Source organism: Paramisgurnus dabryanus, chromosome 11 (genome assembly GCF_030506205.2).
Source record: "Paramisgurnus dabryanus chromosome 11, PD_genome_1.1, whole genome shotgun sequence".
Lineage (NCBI taxonomy): Eukaryota > Metazoa > Chordata > Actinopteri > Cypriniformes > Cobitidae > Paramisgurnus > Paramisgurnus dabryanus.
In genome coordinates this window covers 11,841,940-11,859,050 of record NC_133347.1, presented here as the reverse complement: position 1 = coordinate 11,859,050, position 17,111 = coordinate 11,841,940, and the positions used below count along the sequence as shown (strand labels likewise).

Here is a 17,111-nt window from a genome sequence, read left to right as displayed (position 1 = left end):
ATAAACACCCAAAAATTCTCGGCCCAGCATCATATGTCCAAATTTCAGTCAAAACCGTTCTATTTCATAATAAACAATCTGAAAACAGGGCTTTAAGTGTAAAATACCGAACTTGTCCTTTAAACTTGTACAGTAAACTGTAAACATGATTTGAAAAATACACATGATTTTGTTAGTTCATTGACAAAATGTTAAATGTCTTCTCATTTGTAAGTCGCTTAGGATGAAAGCATCTGCTAAATTAATACATGTAAAAGCTGCAAACACTATAAGACTATGGACACACTAAAACCATAAACTCTCTTTAACTAATGCCACAAACAATGTTACGTTTACAAAACAATTGTACTTACAACAGAAAAGTTTATCCTCTTCGTTTAAAAAAAAGGAAAAATTGTCATAGTACAGCGTTGTCAAAATGATCACACTGTCAGATCTGTGAAAATGACAAAAAATGCTATGTAAAGGGCTGATTATAATATATTTTCATATACTTCTGCATCGTCGTCTGCTTTAATGTGCAATTACACATGCAGACCGCTAGTTGGCAGTATGTAGTGCAACAGCCAAAAGAAGAAGCAGCTCGGCCAGTAAACCTAGTGATGGGAGAAACAAAGCTTTTTAAAGCTTCGAATCAATTGAGTCAATTGCTTCAGAATTGATTCAGCTTCGAAGCGTTTAAAACACCACACACGCTGGCGACACCTGCTGGTCAAAATAGTGTAAAAGGAGTTCTGTCCAAACATTTTACACTTTTTTACAACTCCCCCTAGTGGTGAATCATCAGATTTTCGAAACAGTTATGACGTAATGAAGCCTTGTTTACTAAAATCACGTAACTTGTAATGATTCAAAACAGTTTCGAAACAGTTATGACGTAATGAAGCCTTGTTTACTAAAATCACGTAACCAATGATTCGAAACAAAAGATTTGTAAAAGTTTCGAAGCCTCATGAAGCAGTGCTTCGAAAGCGACCATAACTAAGTAAACCCACAAACGAAGAAGAAGCAGCAGCATGTTATGTAGGATTTGAGAAGACCAGCAGTGATGGAGGTAAATAGACGGCGACTTTTGTTACAGTTTGAGTTAAATCACTCAACTTGGCCTTTCTTTGTTCTTACGTTGCAAGCAGAAATGCCTTTGAAGAAATTCGACAGATTTGAGATGATAGTGGACCGATATCTGTTTCCCAATATTTTTTGCGACATAAACGGACACTTTTTGAAAATAGGCTTATTTTCCAGCTCCCCTAGAGTTAAACATTTTAGTTTTACCGTTTTGGAATCAATTCAGCTGATCTTGGAGTCTGGCGGTACCACTTTTAGCATAGCTTAGCATAATCCATTGAATCTGATTAGACCATTAGCATTGCGCTAAAAAATAACCAAAGGTTTATGATATTTTTTCCTATTTAAAACTTGACTCTTCTGTAGTTACATCGTGTACTAAGACCGACGGAAAATTAAAAGTTGCGATTTTCCATGCAGATATGGCTAGGACTATGCTCTCATTCCAGCATAATAATTAAGGACTTTGCTGTCGTACTGCGTAATATCAATGCACCCATGGTACAGCAGCAAAGTCCTTGATGAAAGTGTAAAAGCAGTAGGCAGCACAAATATAACAACACGCCCATAATCCCTCCCACTCTAAAGTGGTACTAAACTCAATGGAAAAGCTAACCGAGCCGAAGTAAATTGAGTTGACACAACCTGACCCGTGGGGTACTATAGAATGGAAAAGCGCCATAACACTATCAAAATACAACCACAAACACCCAAATCAACACAGACTACAGCCACATTGCAGGCGGAATCGTGCTCAGATCTTACAGCAGCACAGATAAAAATATTCATCTGTCTGCCACAAACACTGGTGTAATACTTAAAGAATGATCATGAGGTGATGGTCTGAAATAAATCACATTCAGTCTCAAACTGTGGTGTGTTGATCCAGAGATTGGGGTTGCTGGGATAAAAATGTGATGGCTTATTCTCTCCCTGTGTGTGTGTGTGTGTGTGTGTGTCTCAGGGGGAACTCAAAATACCATTATTATGGCATTCGTCTGAAGCCTGACTCTCCTCTCAACCGCCTGCAGGAGGACACACAGTATATGGCAATGAGACAACAACCTGTCCATCAAAAACAGAGGTAAACATAATCACTCTTGTATGCATTCTTACATTACAGTTACATCAGAGTCTGTTGGTGTGTTTTTGTGTTACTTAGTTATTTGCATCCAATCAGTTTTGATTAATTGAATCTGTGCCTAATTAATTCCCACACAGATTAATAGATGAAGATTCACACTGTAGATTCACTCAAACTTGTTTTTCTTCTGTGTTCAGACATAAATACCAACGTACTCATCATCATCTTCACTCACATTTACAGTGATCTCTGTAGTAAATTCTAGTCCTCTAAGTTTCTTATTGTTTCCTGTGTCCAGGTTTAAGCCCTTGCATAAAATGGAAGGGATGGGAGACAGTTTGAACAGCAGCTCCCAGCATTTCTCCAGCACCCCTGAGCAGAGCGTGGCCGCCCAGAGCCAGCATCACCAGCAGTACATTGGTAAAGCTATGTGGCATGAACCACCAATCCCATATTAAAATGAATTAAAATGTATCTACACTCAACCCAAACGTTAAATTTTTTATTTCATCATCCCACCATATATATGTGTGTTTTGGCAGATGTGTCCCATGCCTTGCCACCATTCCCCTCTCCTGATCTCGGCTCATGTCCTCTGCCCGAGCCAATCAGCTTAAACGATGTGAAGAAACTACAGAGCAACTACAGAATCCACTGTGAGGTACTGCACACCTTTGACTGTTATGAAGCTTTTTATTAAAAATGATGCTCTTGTAGGGCATTCCTGTTTCCTTTCCACCTAAGTAGTGCTGGTACAGAAACCACTAAAACCTGATATAAGGGTTATGCAACAGCTTGGTCTGGCCAGGCTGATGTTACAAAAATTACAAGGACCTGATAGGAAGCAACAAGGTTCTTATGAACTAATCAAATAACTAATTAGTTTAATTTGTGATAAACAACAGAGTGCAAGTCTTGTTCTGACAGGCAGGTAGGATGAGCTAAAGACAGCAGGAAATAAATTTAAACGCAGAAGAAAGTTTAACTTGAATTTGAGTGTGCTTTATATAACTTGAGAAATAAACACTTGTATTGCCAAATCATGTGTGGCCAGATTTTTTCTCGCTCTTTATTATTTTCTGTTTCTGGTTGGATGTACCTGAGTTTTACTTAAAAAATGCAGCTGGTCTCATTACAGCACTGCTCTCAATATTCTGACAGATGGATTTGGCCCATCTTCATTTCAGAGCTCACAGTCTTTATGTCATTTTTGCCAGAGTCTCTCTCACTCTCTCTTCTCTCTCTCTCTCTCTCTCTCTCTCCACTGCACACCTTTAGTTCTGGGCTTTTTTCTCAGATTAGGCTTTTCATTAGGCTTTTCGGTCTTGCCAATTAACCTTTCATCCGTCTGGATCTTTACTGTGCTGGATGAAAGGATCATCATCATCTCCTTTCATATCTTTGGGATGGACAGAACTAAGTTTAACTACCAGAAACCACAATTAGTTTTCAATTTCCCCATCACTAGTGGCACCAGAAAGAACTGGAAATGTATCATTTTATGAGGTGGTTGCTATGGTGTTGATAAACGGTTGCTAGGGTATTGTGGTTCTAGTAAGTTTCGGAAGATTATTTTGGATAATCATATTTGACCCAAGTCACACGGGTATATTTTTTAGCAATAGCCAAAGATATATTGTGCAAGTTAAAATAATAAATTGTTACTTTTATGCCAAAAATCATTAGAATATAAGATAAAGATCCTGTTCCATAAAGATATTTTTTATATTTTGTCAACTTTAAGGCGATTTTCTTAATATTTTGATTTTTTTCCAGATTTTTAAATAGCTGTATCTTGGCCAAATATGGTCCTATCTTAAAGGAACACGCCCAGATTTTGGGAGTTTAGCTTATTCACCGTATCCCCCAGAGTTAGATAAGTCCATACATATCTTTCTCATCTCCATGCGTGCTGTAACTCTGTCTGACGCAGCCCCCGCTAGCTTAGCTTAGCACAAAGAGTGGAAGTGAATGGCTTTAGCTAGCATACTGCTCCCAATAAGTGACAAAATAACACAAACATTTTCCTATTTATCTGTTTTGATTCGTAAAGTCACACCATGTACAAATAACAAGGTCATAGGAGACACAGCCATCTTTTAAAAGTTTACATACTGGGAACTATATTTTCAGAAGACGAAGCACTGTGACTTGGGCGGAGTGATTTGCTCACAGCACCCGAGAAGCCCCTGGTGAGGAGCAGAGAGTTCGGTCAGAGTCACCCAAGTAGCGGTGCTTCGTCTTCAGAGAATATAGTTCCCATGATGTATACTGTTAAAAGATGGCTGTGTCTCATATCACCTTGTTATTTGTACATGGTGTGACTATACAAATCACAACACATAAATAGGAAAATGTTTGTGTTATTTTGTCACTTATTGGGAGCAGTATGCTAGCTAAAGCCATTCACTTCCAGTCTTTGTGCTAAGCTAAGCTAGCAGGGGCTGCGTCAGACAGAGTTACAGCACGCTTGGAGATGAGAAAGGTATGTATGGACTTATCTAACTCTGGGGGATACGTTGAATAAGCTAAATTCCCAAAATCTGGGCGTGTTCCTTTAAACAAAAAAAACTATACATCAGCGGAAAGTATATTTCTTCAACTTTCAGATGGCGTATAAATCTCAATTTTGAAATATTAACCCTTATGACTGGTTTTGTGGTCCAGATCACATATAATATGTAATTGCTTTCAGGACCTTGTGTGTTTGCTACTTTTAGATACTAAACATTAGTCCTTATATACGTAGTGTTTGTTTAGTAAAGAAAATGGTGTACATTTTCAAACAGTCACCATTACATTACAAACAAGCATCGATGCTTCAAAATGTGTGCATCACTTTTGCATTCACGAAAAAGTTAGGTTTTATTAGTCACACTCTCTTTCTAATGGTTAAATATTTTCCAAAGACAGACAATGATAAAGAGTAACTAATATGATTGGAATTGAGGTTTCTGCCCGACAGTGACAATATGGTACCCAAGCTGAGGCAAAGTTGGTTTGTTTTTTTAGCAGTGTCACAGATCTGACTTTCGAGAAGTGACTTACAGTATATTATTAATTTAGAAGTTCCCTTTAAAGAAGTGCCTTGATATGCACAACTTTGTTTGATGTGTTTATGTAATTTCCACTGAAACAGGAAGTTAAGGTGGGGCACATAGAATGACTCCTCCCCTTTTTTAATAAAAAAGTTTAGTTAAGCTCATAGCCTAGAATCTGATGGGACCCAAAGTGCAGAACAATATCATAAAAATCATTGATTCATGACAGACAGATTGGTCAATGTTTATAAATATCCTGAAGTTAAGGCTAACATAGTGACATTAAAAGTAAGAGCTTTAAGTTAAGTGTAGTTTAAAGGCACAACTTCCATTTGTGATCTTTCACAGAAAGTTTGCTGTATATTTATAAGACTAGTACAGTACACTTTAAAATGATTGACTTGTCCCCTAGAAGCAGGGCAATCGTGTTTTTCCCCTTTTTCGATGAAGGTAAGAAAGCTTGTTTGTCCAGGAAAGAGAATTTTCTCTTTTTTGTTTTGGAGTGCTCTGTTTGAACTGTTGCCGGGGCAACAGTAAACAAGGTTGTCATGGTGACCTGGCTGTGGAAGCCAAAACATAGCATGTGACCAGAGAAGGAGGAGGTGGAGGGCTCTGTGTAACTGGATACAATAGTGTGTGTCCTCATGGAGAATCTGAAATCTAAGTGTGAATCATTCTTAGACAGACACATACATTTTCACTTCTGCTCTTAAATAAAGTTCAACACCTTCCTCATGTCACCCTAAACGTCCTTTTTTAATCTAAAACAAAATTTAAGATGTTTGAGTTTTAGTACACAGTTTTGTTAAACTGTCCTAATTTATAGGAGATGGAAGCCTTTCAATAAGCATTAGCTGTTTCATGATAAGACTTGATAAGATATTTGTACAGTGATGATGTCATACTCACTATCAATGCCAGCATGATAAAGAAAAGTTACTCGTACTGAAGGAGGGAATTTATCTGACAAATGCTATCTTAACTTATTTAAACGATCCCACAGCTAAAAAAACATCAAAATTAAGCATTAAGAACTTCATCTTTCTTACTGTTGGTGTTATTTTTTTGTTATTTTTTAATAGGTGTAACTGTTTAATGTGTTTAATCCTGTTCAAACTTTGGTTTATAATTTTGGTTTCCCTTTCTCTCTCTCTCTCTCTTAGGCAACTCTAGATGTAGTGATGAACTTGCAGTTCCATCTCATAGAGAAGCTATGGCAGACGTTTTGGTATTCAACAGCGCCATCTAGTGACGGAGCCACTACCATTCCTAACAGGTACCTATACTAAAAATTGTGGTGTCCAAAATGTATGGGATTTTATTTAGAAATTTAACCTGGGAATAGGAGGTTTTATGCTTTTGAAATGTTTAGAAGAAAGTGCATTTAAAAATCTGTAAAAATTGAGAATTGTCCCTACTTCTAGGTCAGTAAACAAATTTTCTGATTTGTGAATATTATTCATGTTAACTCATTTATACAAATATATGCTTGCTTTCATTGAAATACAAATGTCTCAAATCATGCTTGCTATTTAGAAATTCATGTTACTTTTTAAACATATTTTAATTATGCGAATAACATTATTTTACAAATGATCCCATACATTTTGCATCACATTATAACTTCAAGTTCTTACCTGTAACCAATGATAAAATATTTCAGTAACACTTTACTTGAAGGGTAGTCCATAAGTCTGACATGACACATTCATAATCATCAAGGAGATTTTTTGCACATTTATGACATTAAGTGTCATTTGTTTGCATTTTTAATGCAAAGATGACATTGTTTGAGATATCTTTGTTATGACAACTTTAAATAAACCAATACGTCATAACTTGTCATGATATCTTTGTTATGACAAATTTAAATAAACCAATAAGTCATAACTTGTCATGACAACTGGACATTACCAAGACAACAAAACTGACCACTTTTTACCAGTGATACAAATAAAATTTGTCATTAAAGTGTCATTAAGTGTTAATACTCGGTTAAATAGTTTTATAACAGCGTCATAAATATTTTTCTTGACCTCAACTTCAGTGATACAAATAAAATCTGTCAATAAAATGTAATTAAGTGTTAATACTCTTTCAAATAGTTTTATAACAACATCATAAATATTCTTAAGTTCATAATGTTTTTTTTTTTAGTTTCCTTTATGTGTTTAACAAATCAAATCAATCATTCAACAATAATAATAGTAATTAAAATTGATAAAATTATATTTTAATCCATTTGGAGACAGATTCACATAAAATTAAATGAAAACAGTACAATAATGAGTTAAGCCATGCAGCGTTGGGTCCATATCACTGCAAAGTTAATTACATTAAATTAAATTAATTAAATGTTTTGTTCGTTTTTTCTTTTATGTCAGAGAATTTTAGAACTCTCTGTGTGAGGAGAAACAAGTTTTGTTAGTTGTCAGTTTTATGTATTGTGCAGATACATAAAGTTAAGTATAATATTTTGACATGTCTGTTGCGTAAGGGATAATGTAGAGGCAGCCGGTAGTTATTGGGAAATAAGCCCCGACAGTGTGATCAGGACCCGACGCGAAGCGGAGGGTCTTGTATCACACTGAAGGGGCTTATTTCCCAATAACTACCGGCTGCCTCTACATTATCCTGCTTATTACACGGCTACTTGCCACATAAGAAAAAAAACTGGACATGAATATGAATTTGAAACATTTTATTGGCATATTTGTTTTAAATTAACATTTTTATCCTTCCGCGAAACTTTGCACAGATGCATAAAATGATCGTAATACCTTATTAAGATCCTCTGCTTCATACTTGTCTGTCTCCATTTTTTTCTCTTTTAGCCAGACTTTAAGAAGTTTTAATGCCCATTCTGTATTTTTTTGTGTGTTGGCTTCGTAGCTGTCATGCTCTATTTTGTCAAGTTCAGTCTCAGTAAGCTGTCTGTGTCTTGTCGTGGTTGTCGAGTGTTTGTCACAAGATGGCGCCAAACAGACAGTAATCTTTATTGATCTTTATTGGCGCGGAGCGATTTTACTCGTGCAAGTAGTCCGGCTATGCGTTATTATTTTGGAGCGGTTATTATTTGAAAAGAACGAACCTGCAAATGTCTCAACTGACCAATCAGAATCAAGCATTCCAGAGAGCCGTGTTCAGTGGTGGACAGTAACGAAGTAAATGTAATTCGTTACTGTACTTAAGTCGTTTTTTCGCGTATCTGTACTTTACTCAAGTACTTTTATTTTGGGAGACTTTTACTTTTACTTTACTACATTTTAAAGTCAAATATCTTACTTTTTACTCCACTACATTTTAAAGAATCGGTCGTTCCTTTTTATTTATCAGTGGATAAAAAACGTAACTGGGCAAACTAAAGCTGCACAAAAAAACTAAGATGCACACGTGATGCGTAAAAAACCACCAATCAGGGTACAGCATGCGCTTTGTTTTGAACTTGTTTTGGTTGCCGCGCTGTTTCACGTAAGCTACGCGAGTCAACGCGAGTGCAGCCGCCAGCCAATGCATCGTTTGGAGAATGAAACTGCATTCAAAAACAACGGAGGAGATAACAACAACAATGGCCTTATTTATGCGCGTTTTTTTAAGTCCTTGAATAAAAGAACGAGTCCTTTGTGTCTTCTCTGCCTGCCTTGAAACTGTGCTATTTCGTTTTAAAAGGATACTCTTTCAAATCTAAGGAAACGCGTAGAGGTAAGCCATTTTTATTCTGGTTATATTTTTAAGTGAGCAATCTTAACAGTAGCTTGCAGAAAACTGTTAATTGTGTTGCTAAAATATATACGACGTTATCATGAATGAACTTTAAGCTATGCAGGCTGAAGCCATTTTTAGCCGTATAGTTAGCTGTTTCACTTAAGTTCATTGTATTTGAAGCTCAGTGCTCTGTTGTTTTGAAATGACAATTAATCACTATCAACACTGTTGTAAAATATAAATGACATTTGACTAGCCATGCAGTGTATGATGCTTAAACAGGCAGGTGGATTGGAGTGCTCCCTATTAACTGAGATTATTTTCAAAAGTTTTGCTTCCAAAATATATAAATACATTTAATTATGTATTACAATATACATATGACATGCTAAAGCACATGAAACGTTTCTGAAATTATATTCTGTAAGGCTTGTTTTATTTGTCAAAGAAAGGGAGACTGATTTCTAGATAACGTTATGTATTTAATGTTTTGAAAACTATTGTGAACCTGTGCTTAAGTCAAGTTTTTATTACACTTAAACTGTTAAATTATTTAACAAATAAATCTTGAAATGAGACTTACTGCTCTCAAATCCTGTTATTTCATTTGATGCTAAAGGAATTTTTTTGTTTTTAAGGTTTTAGGCTTATGATAATTTTAATAGACATCAGTGTCTGATTTATTAATGTCCTTCTATTAATTGATTGGTTAGCCAAGAGAGTTATTTTCACATAATTTGAGTTTTGTGACAAAAATGATACGGCCATAATAAATCACAGTACTTTTGTACTTAAGTACATTTTGAGGCAGATACTTTTGTACTTTTACTCAAGTAAAAATTTTAAGCAAGCACTTCTACTTTTACTTGAGTAATATTTTACCCTGGGTATCTTTACTTTTACTCAAGTACACGATTTGTGTAATTCGTCCACCACTGCGTGTAATACATTTTGTTAAGGTATTTCAAATTATTTGACATAGTATTAACACTTGATATTTAAATGACAGTTTAATGTTATGTTAACCTATAAAGCTACATAGTTTCTTAAGTTTGATAATAATTATTCTGCTATGTCATGTTTATGACAGATTTATGACAAGTTATGATGTATTGGTTTATGTCAAGTTGTCATAACAAAGAGAATTAAAACAATATCATCATTAAAAATGACATAACTGAACAAATGACACTTAATGACAGTTGTCATAAACGTGCATAAAATCTAACTTCACGTCATAGCATGTGTCATGTCATGATTATGAAAGTGTCATGTCAGTCTTATGAGCACCCCTTTCTAACACATTGATTTTTAAATGTAACAGATTCATACAGTTGTTTCTAAGTTCACCTCCATAAATATCTGTCTGAATAAATGTTTTTGGGCATCTGTTTGTGCAGCGAAGAGGATGTGGAGGATATCCGAGGTTTCCCCAGAGAGAAGCTGATCACTCTGTGTAAATATGAACCAATCAAAGAGTGGATGAGAAGCTGTGATCACATCCTATACCAGGCACTGGTGGAGATCCTCATCCCTGATGTTCTACGGCCTGTTCCCAGTTAGTATTTATACTACTAAGACACTAACAGTGAGCTGTTTTAGGATCAGTGTTGCAGTTATACTGTGAGCAGAACGTATGAACATGACTAATGGCAGATTTGATCTCACAGGCACCCTCACACAAGCTATCAGAAACTTTGCAAAGAGTCTGGAGAGTTGGTTAACCTCAGCCATGAGTGACTTCCCACAGGAGATTGTTCGCACTAAGGTACTGCGTATGCGCGTTTGTAATCTGTCTACATTTTATTTTTATATATTACAAAATAATTAAGGTAAATAACACAAAACATAATGTCTTAAACTTTAGATCCTTTAAAAAAATTTAAAAATTTAAAAAAATAATTAAATCTATTGTAAAAGTCTATTATAAACTTTTAAAGGTTAAAAAAGATGCTAAAACGCAACTATGAAAAAAGTACTTAAAATGCACCTGAAATTATTGGGTTAATTAATGGTCATTTTTATGCGAGTTGTTCTCTAGTATTTATAATTCCGCCACCTTAGTTATAAGCCTAATGTCCTGTAACATTGATACTGTACAGACCAGACTGTTTTCGTTTTCCAATAATGTAAGAGTTAATGCTCAATCCGTTTTCCCCGTTGTATGCGCAGGCTGCAGTGGTGAGCGCATTTGCGCAGACCCTGCGCAGGTACACCTCTCTGAATCACCTGGCGCAGGCGGCCCGAGCAGTACTGCAGAATACCTCCCAGATCAACCAGATGCTCAGCGACCTCAACAGAGTGGATTTTGCAAACGTTCAGGTCCGTCTCTTTGGTTTCTGTCTAAAATGAGTTTAAATGCATATGCCGTACTGTCCTTATCTCACCCTGTGTGTGTTTTGCGTCACAGGAGCAGGCATCCTGGGTGTGTCAGTGCGATGAGAGTGTCGTCCAGCGTTTGGAGCAGGATTTTAAGGTGACCCTGCAGCAGCAGAGCTCTCTGGATCAGTGGGCCGCCTGGCTGGATAACGTAGTCAACCAGGTGCTGAAACCTTATGAGGCTAGTCCCACCTTCCCCCGCGCCGCCCGCCAGTTCCTTCTCAAGTGGTCTTTCTACAGGTACGGTATGACTTAACCCACCAGCCCTCGAAATACTCAGGGTTTCATTACTAAAGATGAAATAGTCGAAGTCGACACTTGCAATCAGGGTTTAAATTGGGCTGGGGCTAATAAGTAATTGTATTTATCTTATTGTATTTGTATTATACATAGTAATTGTGTTTACTAGCTTCTGACCGAAGATCAGCATAGGGAATCTCTATGGCTAAGACATGTTGCTGATATCTTGTACATTTTCTTGTTAACCGAGTCTTGTGCCTAGAATTAGTCAGGGAGGTGGTATGATTCTTATAACTACATTTTTTTTTATTTGATCAATTGTGCATGATGAAATGTGCAACAAATGCATATAGGGTGTCAAACTCATAGATTTGCATAATTTAATGCAAATTCAGATGCTCTTTTTGGTCAACCTTTGGCACAGCTTCATAGCGGAAACTTCCTGAAACAATCCTAATAGAGAACCATCATGTCACTGAAACACACCAGGGGCTTTGCTGTCAGAAGTATTAAACATGTTAAGTGTTGTGTACATATTTCCTATATTTTCTGTTTGTATCTTAATAAACAGAGTAGTGGAAAATATATATGGATGGTAATTAAAAGTTTGCTTAAACAACAAAGCTGGCCGTGGCCTAAGACTTTCACAAAACCCCACGTCTGCAAATCACAGTCTCACCAAACCAGATTTTTTAATATTCAGTAAAGGACGCTCTGTGCATTAATATCATTACATCTTTAATAAATACACAGTATAACAATAAGAGGTGTTAATTGAGGGCAGTTCTTCACCTGTGATTTGAATTTGCGGGTCATGTATTATAGTTTGTAATAAAACTCTCCTGTTGCCTCGGTTACAGCTCCATGGTGATCAGAGATCTGACTCTGCGCTCGGCCGCCAGCTTCGGCTCCTTCCATCTCATCCGTCTGCTCTATGATGAATACATGTTCTATTTGGTAGAGCACCGTGTCGCCCAGGCAACCGGAGAGACGCCCATCGCTGTCATGGGGGAGGTAAGAAGATCTGGCTGTTCGATCGGTTTATATTCCAGACATTCACACATTAATATAACTGTTAACTGCCTGTGAACAAGTTTAAAATATTTGACTTTTTTAGAAAATCAACTATTAAAACACATTTTCACACACACACTAGTTTAGTAGAATCGTCCACTGACAAATGTCCAACAGTATGTGTATACATGTATTAAGTGAGGGATAATGTATAGGCAGCAGGTTGTAATCGCAGAAATAAACCCCGAAAGTGTGATCAGGACCCGACGTGAAGCGAAGGGTCTTGTCTGAAAGGGTTTTTTTGTGGATATACATTATCCTGCTTATTACACGGCTATTTACCCTTATAATTAAGGTAAGGAAGATGAAATAGTGATTTGAAATATTTTATTTGCTAATTTTTAACGAATACAGACCGTCCGTGATGAAAACACATTTACTTTCGGTTTTAAGTTAATACAAGACGTTCAGATGTCACGAACACACTATTTGGTTGAATCATTTTTTATATATAATGTCAGATATGTTATTAAAAGAGATAACAAATGCGAATTAGGCGCGTTTCCATCAAGTTGTTTGAGGGAATGACAGCGGTATTGGTAACCTAGTAACAACAGTAAACAAAACAAGGTACGCGTGGAAAATGGAGACAGGACTGCATGTAGTCACAAGTTATTAATGTATTAGCCGTGCAACTTGTAATTGCCAAACTGAATGCTGTGCTGCGCATAGAAGAAGGAATGCAGCATTTTTGATGAAGGCACTAAGGACATTGCGACGACGTCGAGCCCCATATATGGTAAAGACAACTCCAGCGGAAACAGACGGGCAGTCCCGTGGGTTTCATGTTCCATACGTCAGAATTAATTCACCAAATCCCTTTCCATCTATCATTATTCGCATTTACTCTTTTTCGCATAAATTAAAAACCACCTCAAGTGATCGTAAAATGTTTTTGCGAATAAAGGGATTTTAAAATCGAAATTTTGCGTGTGATCATCGAAAACGAGTGATGGAAACGCCAAATTTCGATTAGAAAATCCCTTCATTTCGTAAAAAAGTTTTAACGCTCGCTTGAGGTGGTTTTTGATTTACGCGAAAAAGAGTTAATGCGAAAAATGGGAGATGGAAACGCATTTGCCGAATTAATTTTGACGTAGCGAACATTAAAACCACAGGACTGACCTTCTAGCTGTTTCCGCTCGAGTTGTCTTTACCATATATGGGGCTCGACGTCGTGGCAATGTCCTTAGTGCCTTCTTCAAAGGGCTGCATTCCTTCTCCTATGCACAGCTTTCAGTTTGGCAATTACAAGCTGCACGGCAAATTCATTAATAAATTGCCCCATCATGACTACATGCAGTCCTGTCTCCATTTTCCACGCGTAGGCTACATTGTTTTGTTTACTGTTGGTTACTAGGTTACCCAATACCACCGTCATTCGCTCATACAGCTTGATGGAAATGCACCTAATTTGCATTTCTGTTTTTCTTTTTTGTGAATTTTGAAAAGATTCGTATCACGTTTGGATGGAAACCCAGCTACTAAACATGAAAGTTATTATTTTTGCTGTAACAACCTGCTGCCTGTCCCGCTTATTACACACTATTTACCTAATAAGTAAGGAAAGGAGCATTAAATATTGATTTGAAATATTTTATTTGCTAATTTTTAACGAATACCGACCTTCCGTGAGGAAAACGCGTTTACTTTCGGTTTTAAGTAAAGACGTTCAAATGTCACAAACACACTATGTGGTTTAATAATTTGTATATTTAATGCCGGACATGTTATTAAAAGAGATATTTATATTTAATTTTGTGTAATATTAAAATAAGTTACCTGTCAAAATTATTTGCAGCATCCAGGTTACAGTAGCTGGGTTTTCATCCAAACGTGAAGCGAATCTTTTCAAAATTCGCCAAAAAAAGAAATAACAAAGAAATGCGAATTATGTGCGTTTCTATCGAGTTGTATGAAAGAATGACGGTGATATTGGTAACCTAGTAACCAACAGTAAACAAAACAAGGCGTCGAGCCCCATATATGGTAAAGACAATTCCAGCGGAAACAGCTGGACGTCAGTTCAGTGTGTTTAATGTTCGCAACGTCAGAATGAATTCTGCAAATGGTTCTCCATCTATCATTATTCGCATTTACTGTACTCAAATAATGTGAGAATTTTTTATGTTGTGCATCCTAAAATGCAAATTTTTAATGAAATTATTATTATTATAAGTGTAAAATAATATTTAAATAAATAACTTTTTTTTTAATGACTGGTCTCAAGTAATATTTACCTATTATTTAGCTGTTTGTTTATGTTGTTGCTGCTGAAACCGTCTATACTGGATGTGTGAAAGAATAGTTGAAAGTGGGGAAAATTACTACACAGCTTTTTTAAAAACTTACTTGCTGAAGTAAGTTATCTAAAGTACCCATACTTGATGTGCTAATATCAACTTTGTTTAAATTTTCAGTTCAGTGACTTTAACACAATGATGCCGCCAGTCATGGAGAAAGGTAACAGATTTGAATGCCCACCCAACATGCATTTCTCATTTTCAAGGTTCTTACATGTTCTTACATTCACTTTCTTTTTCTTACAGACTCCTCATTCTCAGACGATATGGGCAGTGATGGAGATATGTCGAGGAGCATAAACGAACCGGCAGTGAAGAGAGAGAGAATCGAGATAAATCACTCCCTACAGGAGATCTAAAAGCCTCACCCCAGAACACGACAGCCCACAGCTACCCGCTACTCTGTGTGTGCGTGTTTAGCAGTAAATGTAGGGATGGCGGTGGTCAAGCTAACACTATGTGGTTTTTGTTTATCTTGAGAGAACGTAGATTTGTGTAGGGTCAGTTTGTCTCTCTCTCTCCCTAGATGGCAGACGTTGTCTGCTGTCTGGGTCCTTTAGGTTTTCTGCGACTGTGAATAAAGAACGTGCTAGTTTTGTGACGTGCCATAGTCTTCATTCAGTGCCTTAGAAACACTAGAACAGAACTATCTCTCTTTCTTTCGGACTCCGTCTCGTCCTGTCGTTTTCTCGGCCGTGCCTCTAACCGCAGAATGAATGTATCGTCTCAGAACCTCAGATGTCTGAAGCACCTTTTAAAGATAGTCACATTTTCAGTCGTGCCCTTAGCCTGCGGTTCCTCAGGCTGCACCCCCATATCCGCCCGAACCTGCTTAAACAGCAGGGCTGCACATGCAAATGCCTTTCCATGAAATGAAGGGTGGACACTTAATTCTTGCAGTTTTGTAGATAAACGCCCTGGCCATATGAGATGACTAGTCTATACCTCAACAGTTTATATTCCTCAGTGTCTAATTGTAATGTTTTTGTTCACTTTAAGTCACTATGACCGAGATTATTCAATCAGTTTGTGCTGATTGGTTGCCCTAAAAGCATCCTTATATCACTTGAAAGTTCCAGGATGTACATACATGTATGTGTTAATGGTTATTACCCAGGTAGAGCCTTTTCCTAGTTTTAGGGCAGATCTCACCAAATATGGTTTGTAACACTTTGGTCTAGTTTTCTAGCTATACTGTATAAGAAATGATTAGTTGTTTGCAGTGGTTATAAAGAGCCTAAATGATTGTGAATATATTGAAAGTACCTGTGTGTGTGCACGTGTGTACACAAGGCCTTCTGAAGTAACTGGAAGTGAGTGTGTGTGTGTGTGTTAACCAGTTTATGTGAATAGTTTTTGTGTTATTTTTATTAAATTAAACATACTGTATACATGAGCTTTTTACATACCCCATACAGTTGTTTTTTATTATTAAGATTAAAAACTTCCTTTGCATAACAGATTGAAGTTGTGTATATGTAATAGCAAAAAAGTTGTTTTTATGGGTAACGCGTTTTAACTCTGTAACCTGTCAAATGTCTAAGCTTTTTCTAGAAGGTTTAAAAAACCCAAAATAGAGAATTCCAGTAAAATAATATGCAGATACTTACAGAAACGCCTCATCACCTGGTGCTGTACATCTGATGTAAGATCTATCGATCGTTTTAATGCTTATAAAATAAAACTGTGCCCAACTGACTGATGTAAAGCTGGAAATATTTTCAAAAGATGTCATTTTCACAATGTTTGTAATTCCAATGTTGTGCTGAACCCAAGTGGGATCTCAACTGGTGCCTGGTAGCGGCCCATAACGGGCACCCTACACACCCCTCTGTGCTATATACAAAGAGTAATTTCATTTCTAGTCGCTGTTTTGTGTTTCTGAGAAGTGATTGGCTGATGTTCTCTCACTGTGGTTGGTCGTGAGTGTCAGGCTTTGTATTTCTAGCCTGTCACGTTTGTTGCCTTTGTGTGCTTTTGGGATGGGAACTTTCTCATTTCGATTTTTCTTTTGTATTGCTGTTTTAAAGCTTCCGGCTAAGGAATATTTTTATGGAGGTAGATGCAATTCTTCTCACTACTATATTGATACCTTATTTTTGTGTCCTTTAAAATGTTCTTTATTTACCCTCAACCGCTTAGTTGGACTGTATTTTGTACTGTTTAAAAGTGTAATAAATTTGTGTAAACCACTTTTGTCTGAAGATAACTGTTTGC

The 17,111-nt window shown here is 36.7% G+C and overlaps 1 protein-coding gene across 3 annotated transcripts in view; it reads left to right on the top strand.

Annotated features, from left to right (window-relative positions):
- Positions 1–17,103, top strand: part of rfx2 (regulatory factor X, 2 (influences HLA class II expression)) — a 42,606-nt gene extending 25,503 nt beyond the window's left edge. For all 3 annotated transcript variants that reach the window (XM_065246777.2, XM_065246775.2, XM_065246776.1), the window contains 11 exons: positions 2,033–2,152; positions 2,451–2,572; positions 2,695–2,813; positions 6,357–6,469; positions 10,299–10,456; positions 10,569–10,666; positions 11,071–11,220; positions 11,309–11,517; positions 12,378–12,531; positions 15,012–15,054; positions 15,141–17,103. In XM_065246777.2, the coding sequence (XP_065102849.1) occupies positions 2,033–2,152; positions 2,451–2,572; positions 2,695–2,813; positions 6,357–6,469; positions 10,299–10,456; positions 10,569–10,666; positions 11,071–11,220; positions 11,309–11,517; positions 12,378–12,531; positions 15,012–15,054; positions 15,141–15,253 (1,399 nt within the window). In that variant the 3' untranslated portion in view covers positions 15,254–17,103. The remainder of the gene's footprint in view (positions 1–2,032; positions 2,153–2,450; positions 2,573–2,694; positions 2,814–6,356; positions 6,470–10,298; positions 10,457–10,568; positions 10,667–11,070; positions 11,221–11,308; positions 11,518–12,377; positions 12,532–15,011; positions 15,055–15,140) is intronic.
- The last annotated feature ends 8 nt before the right edge of the window (positions 17,104–17,111 follow it).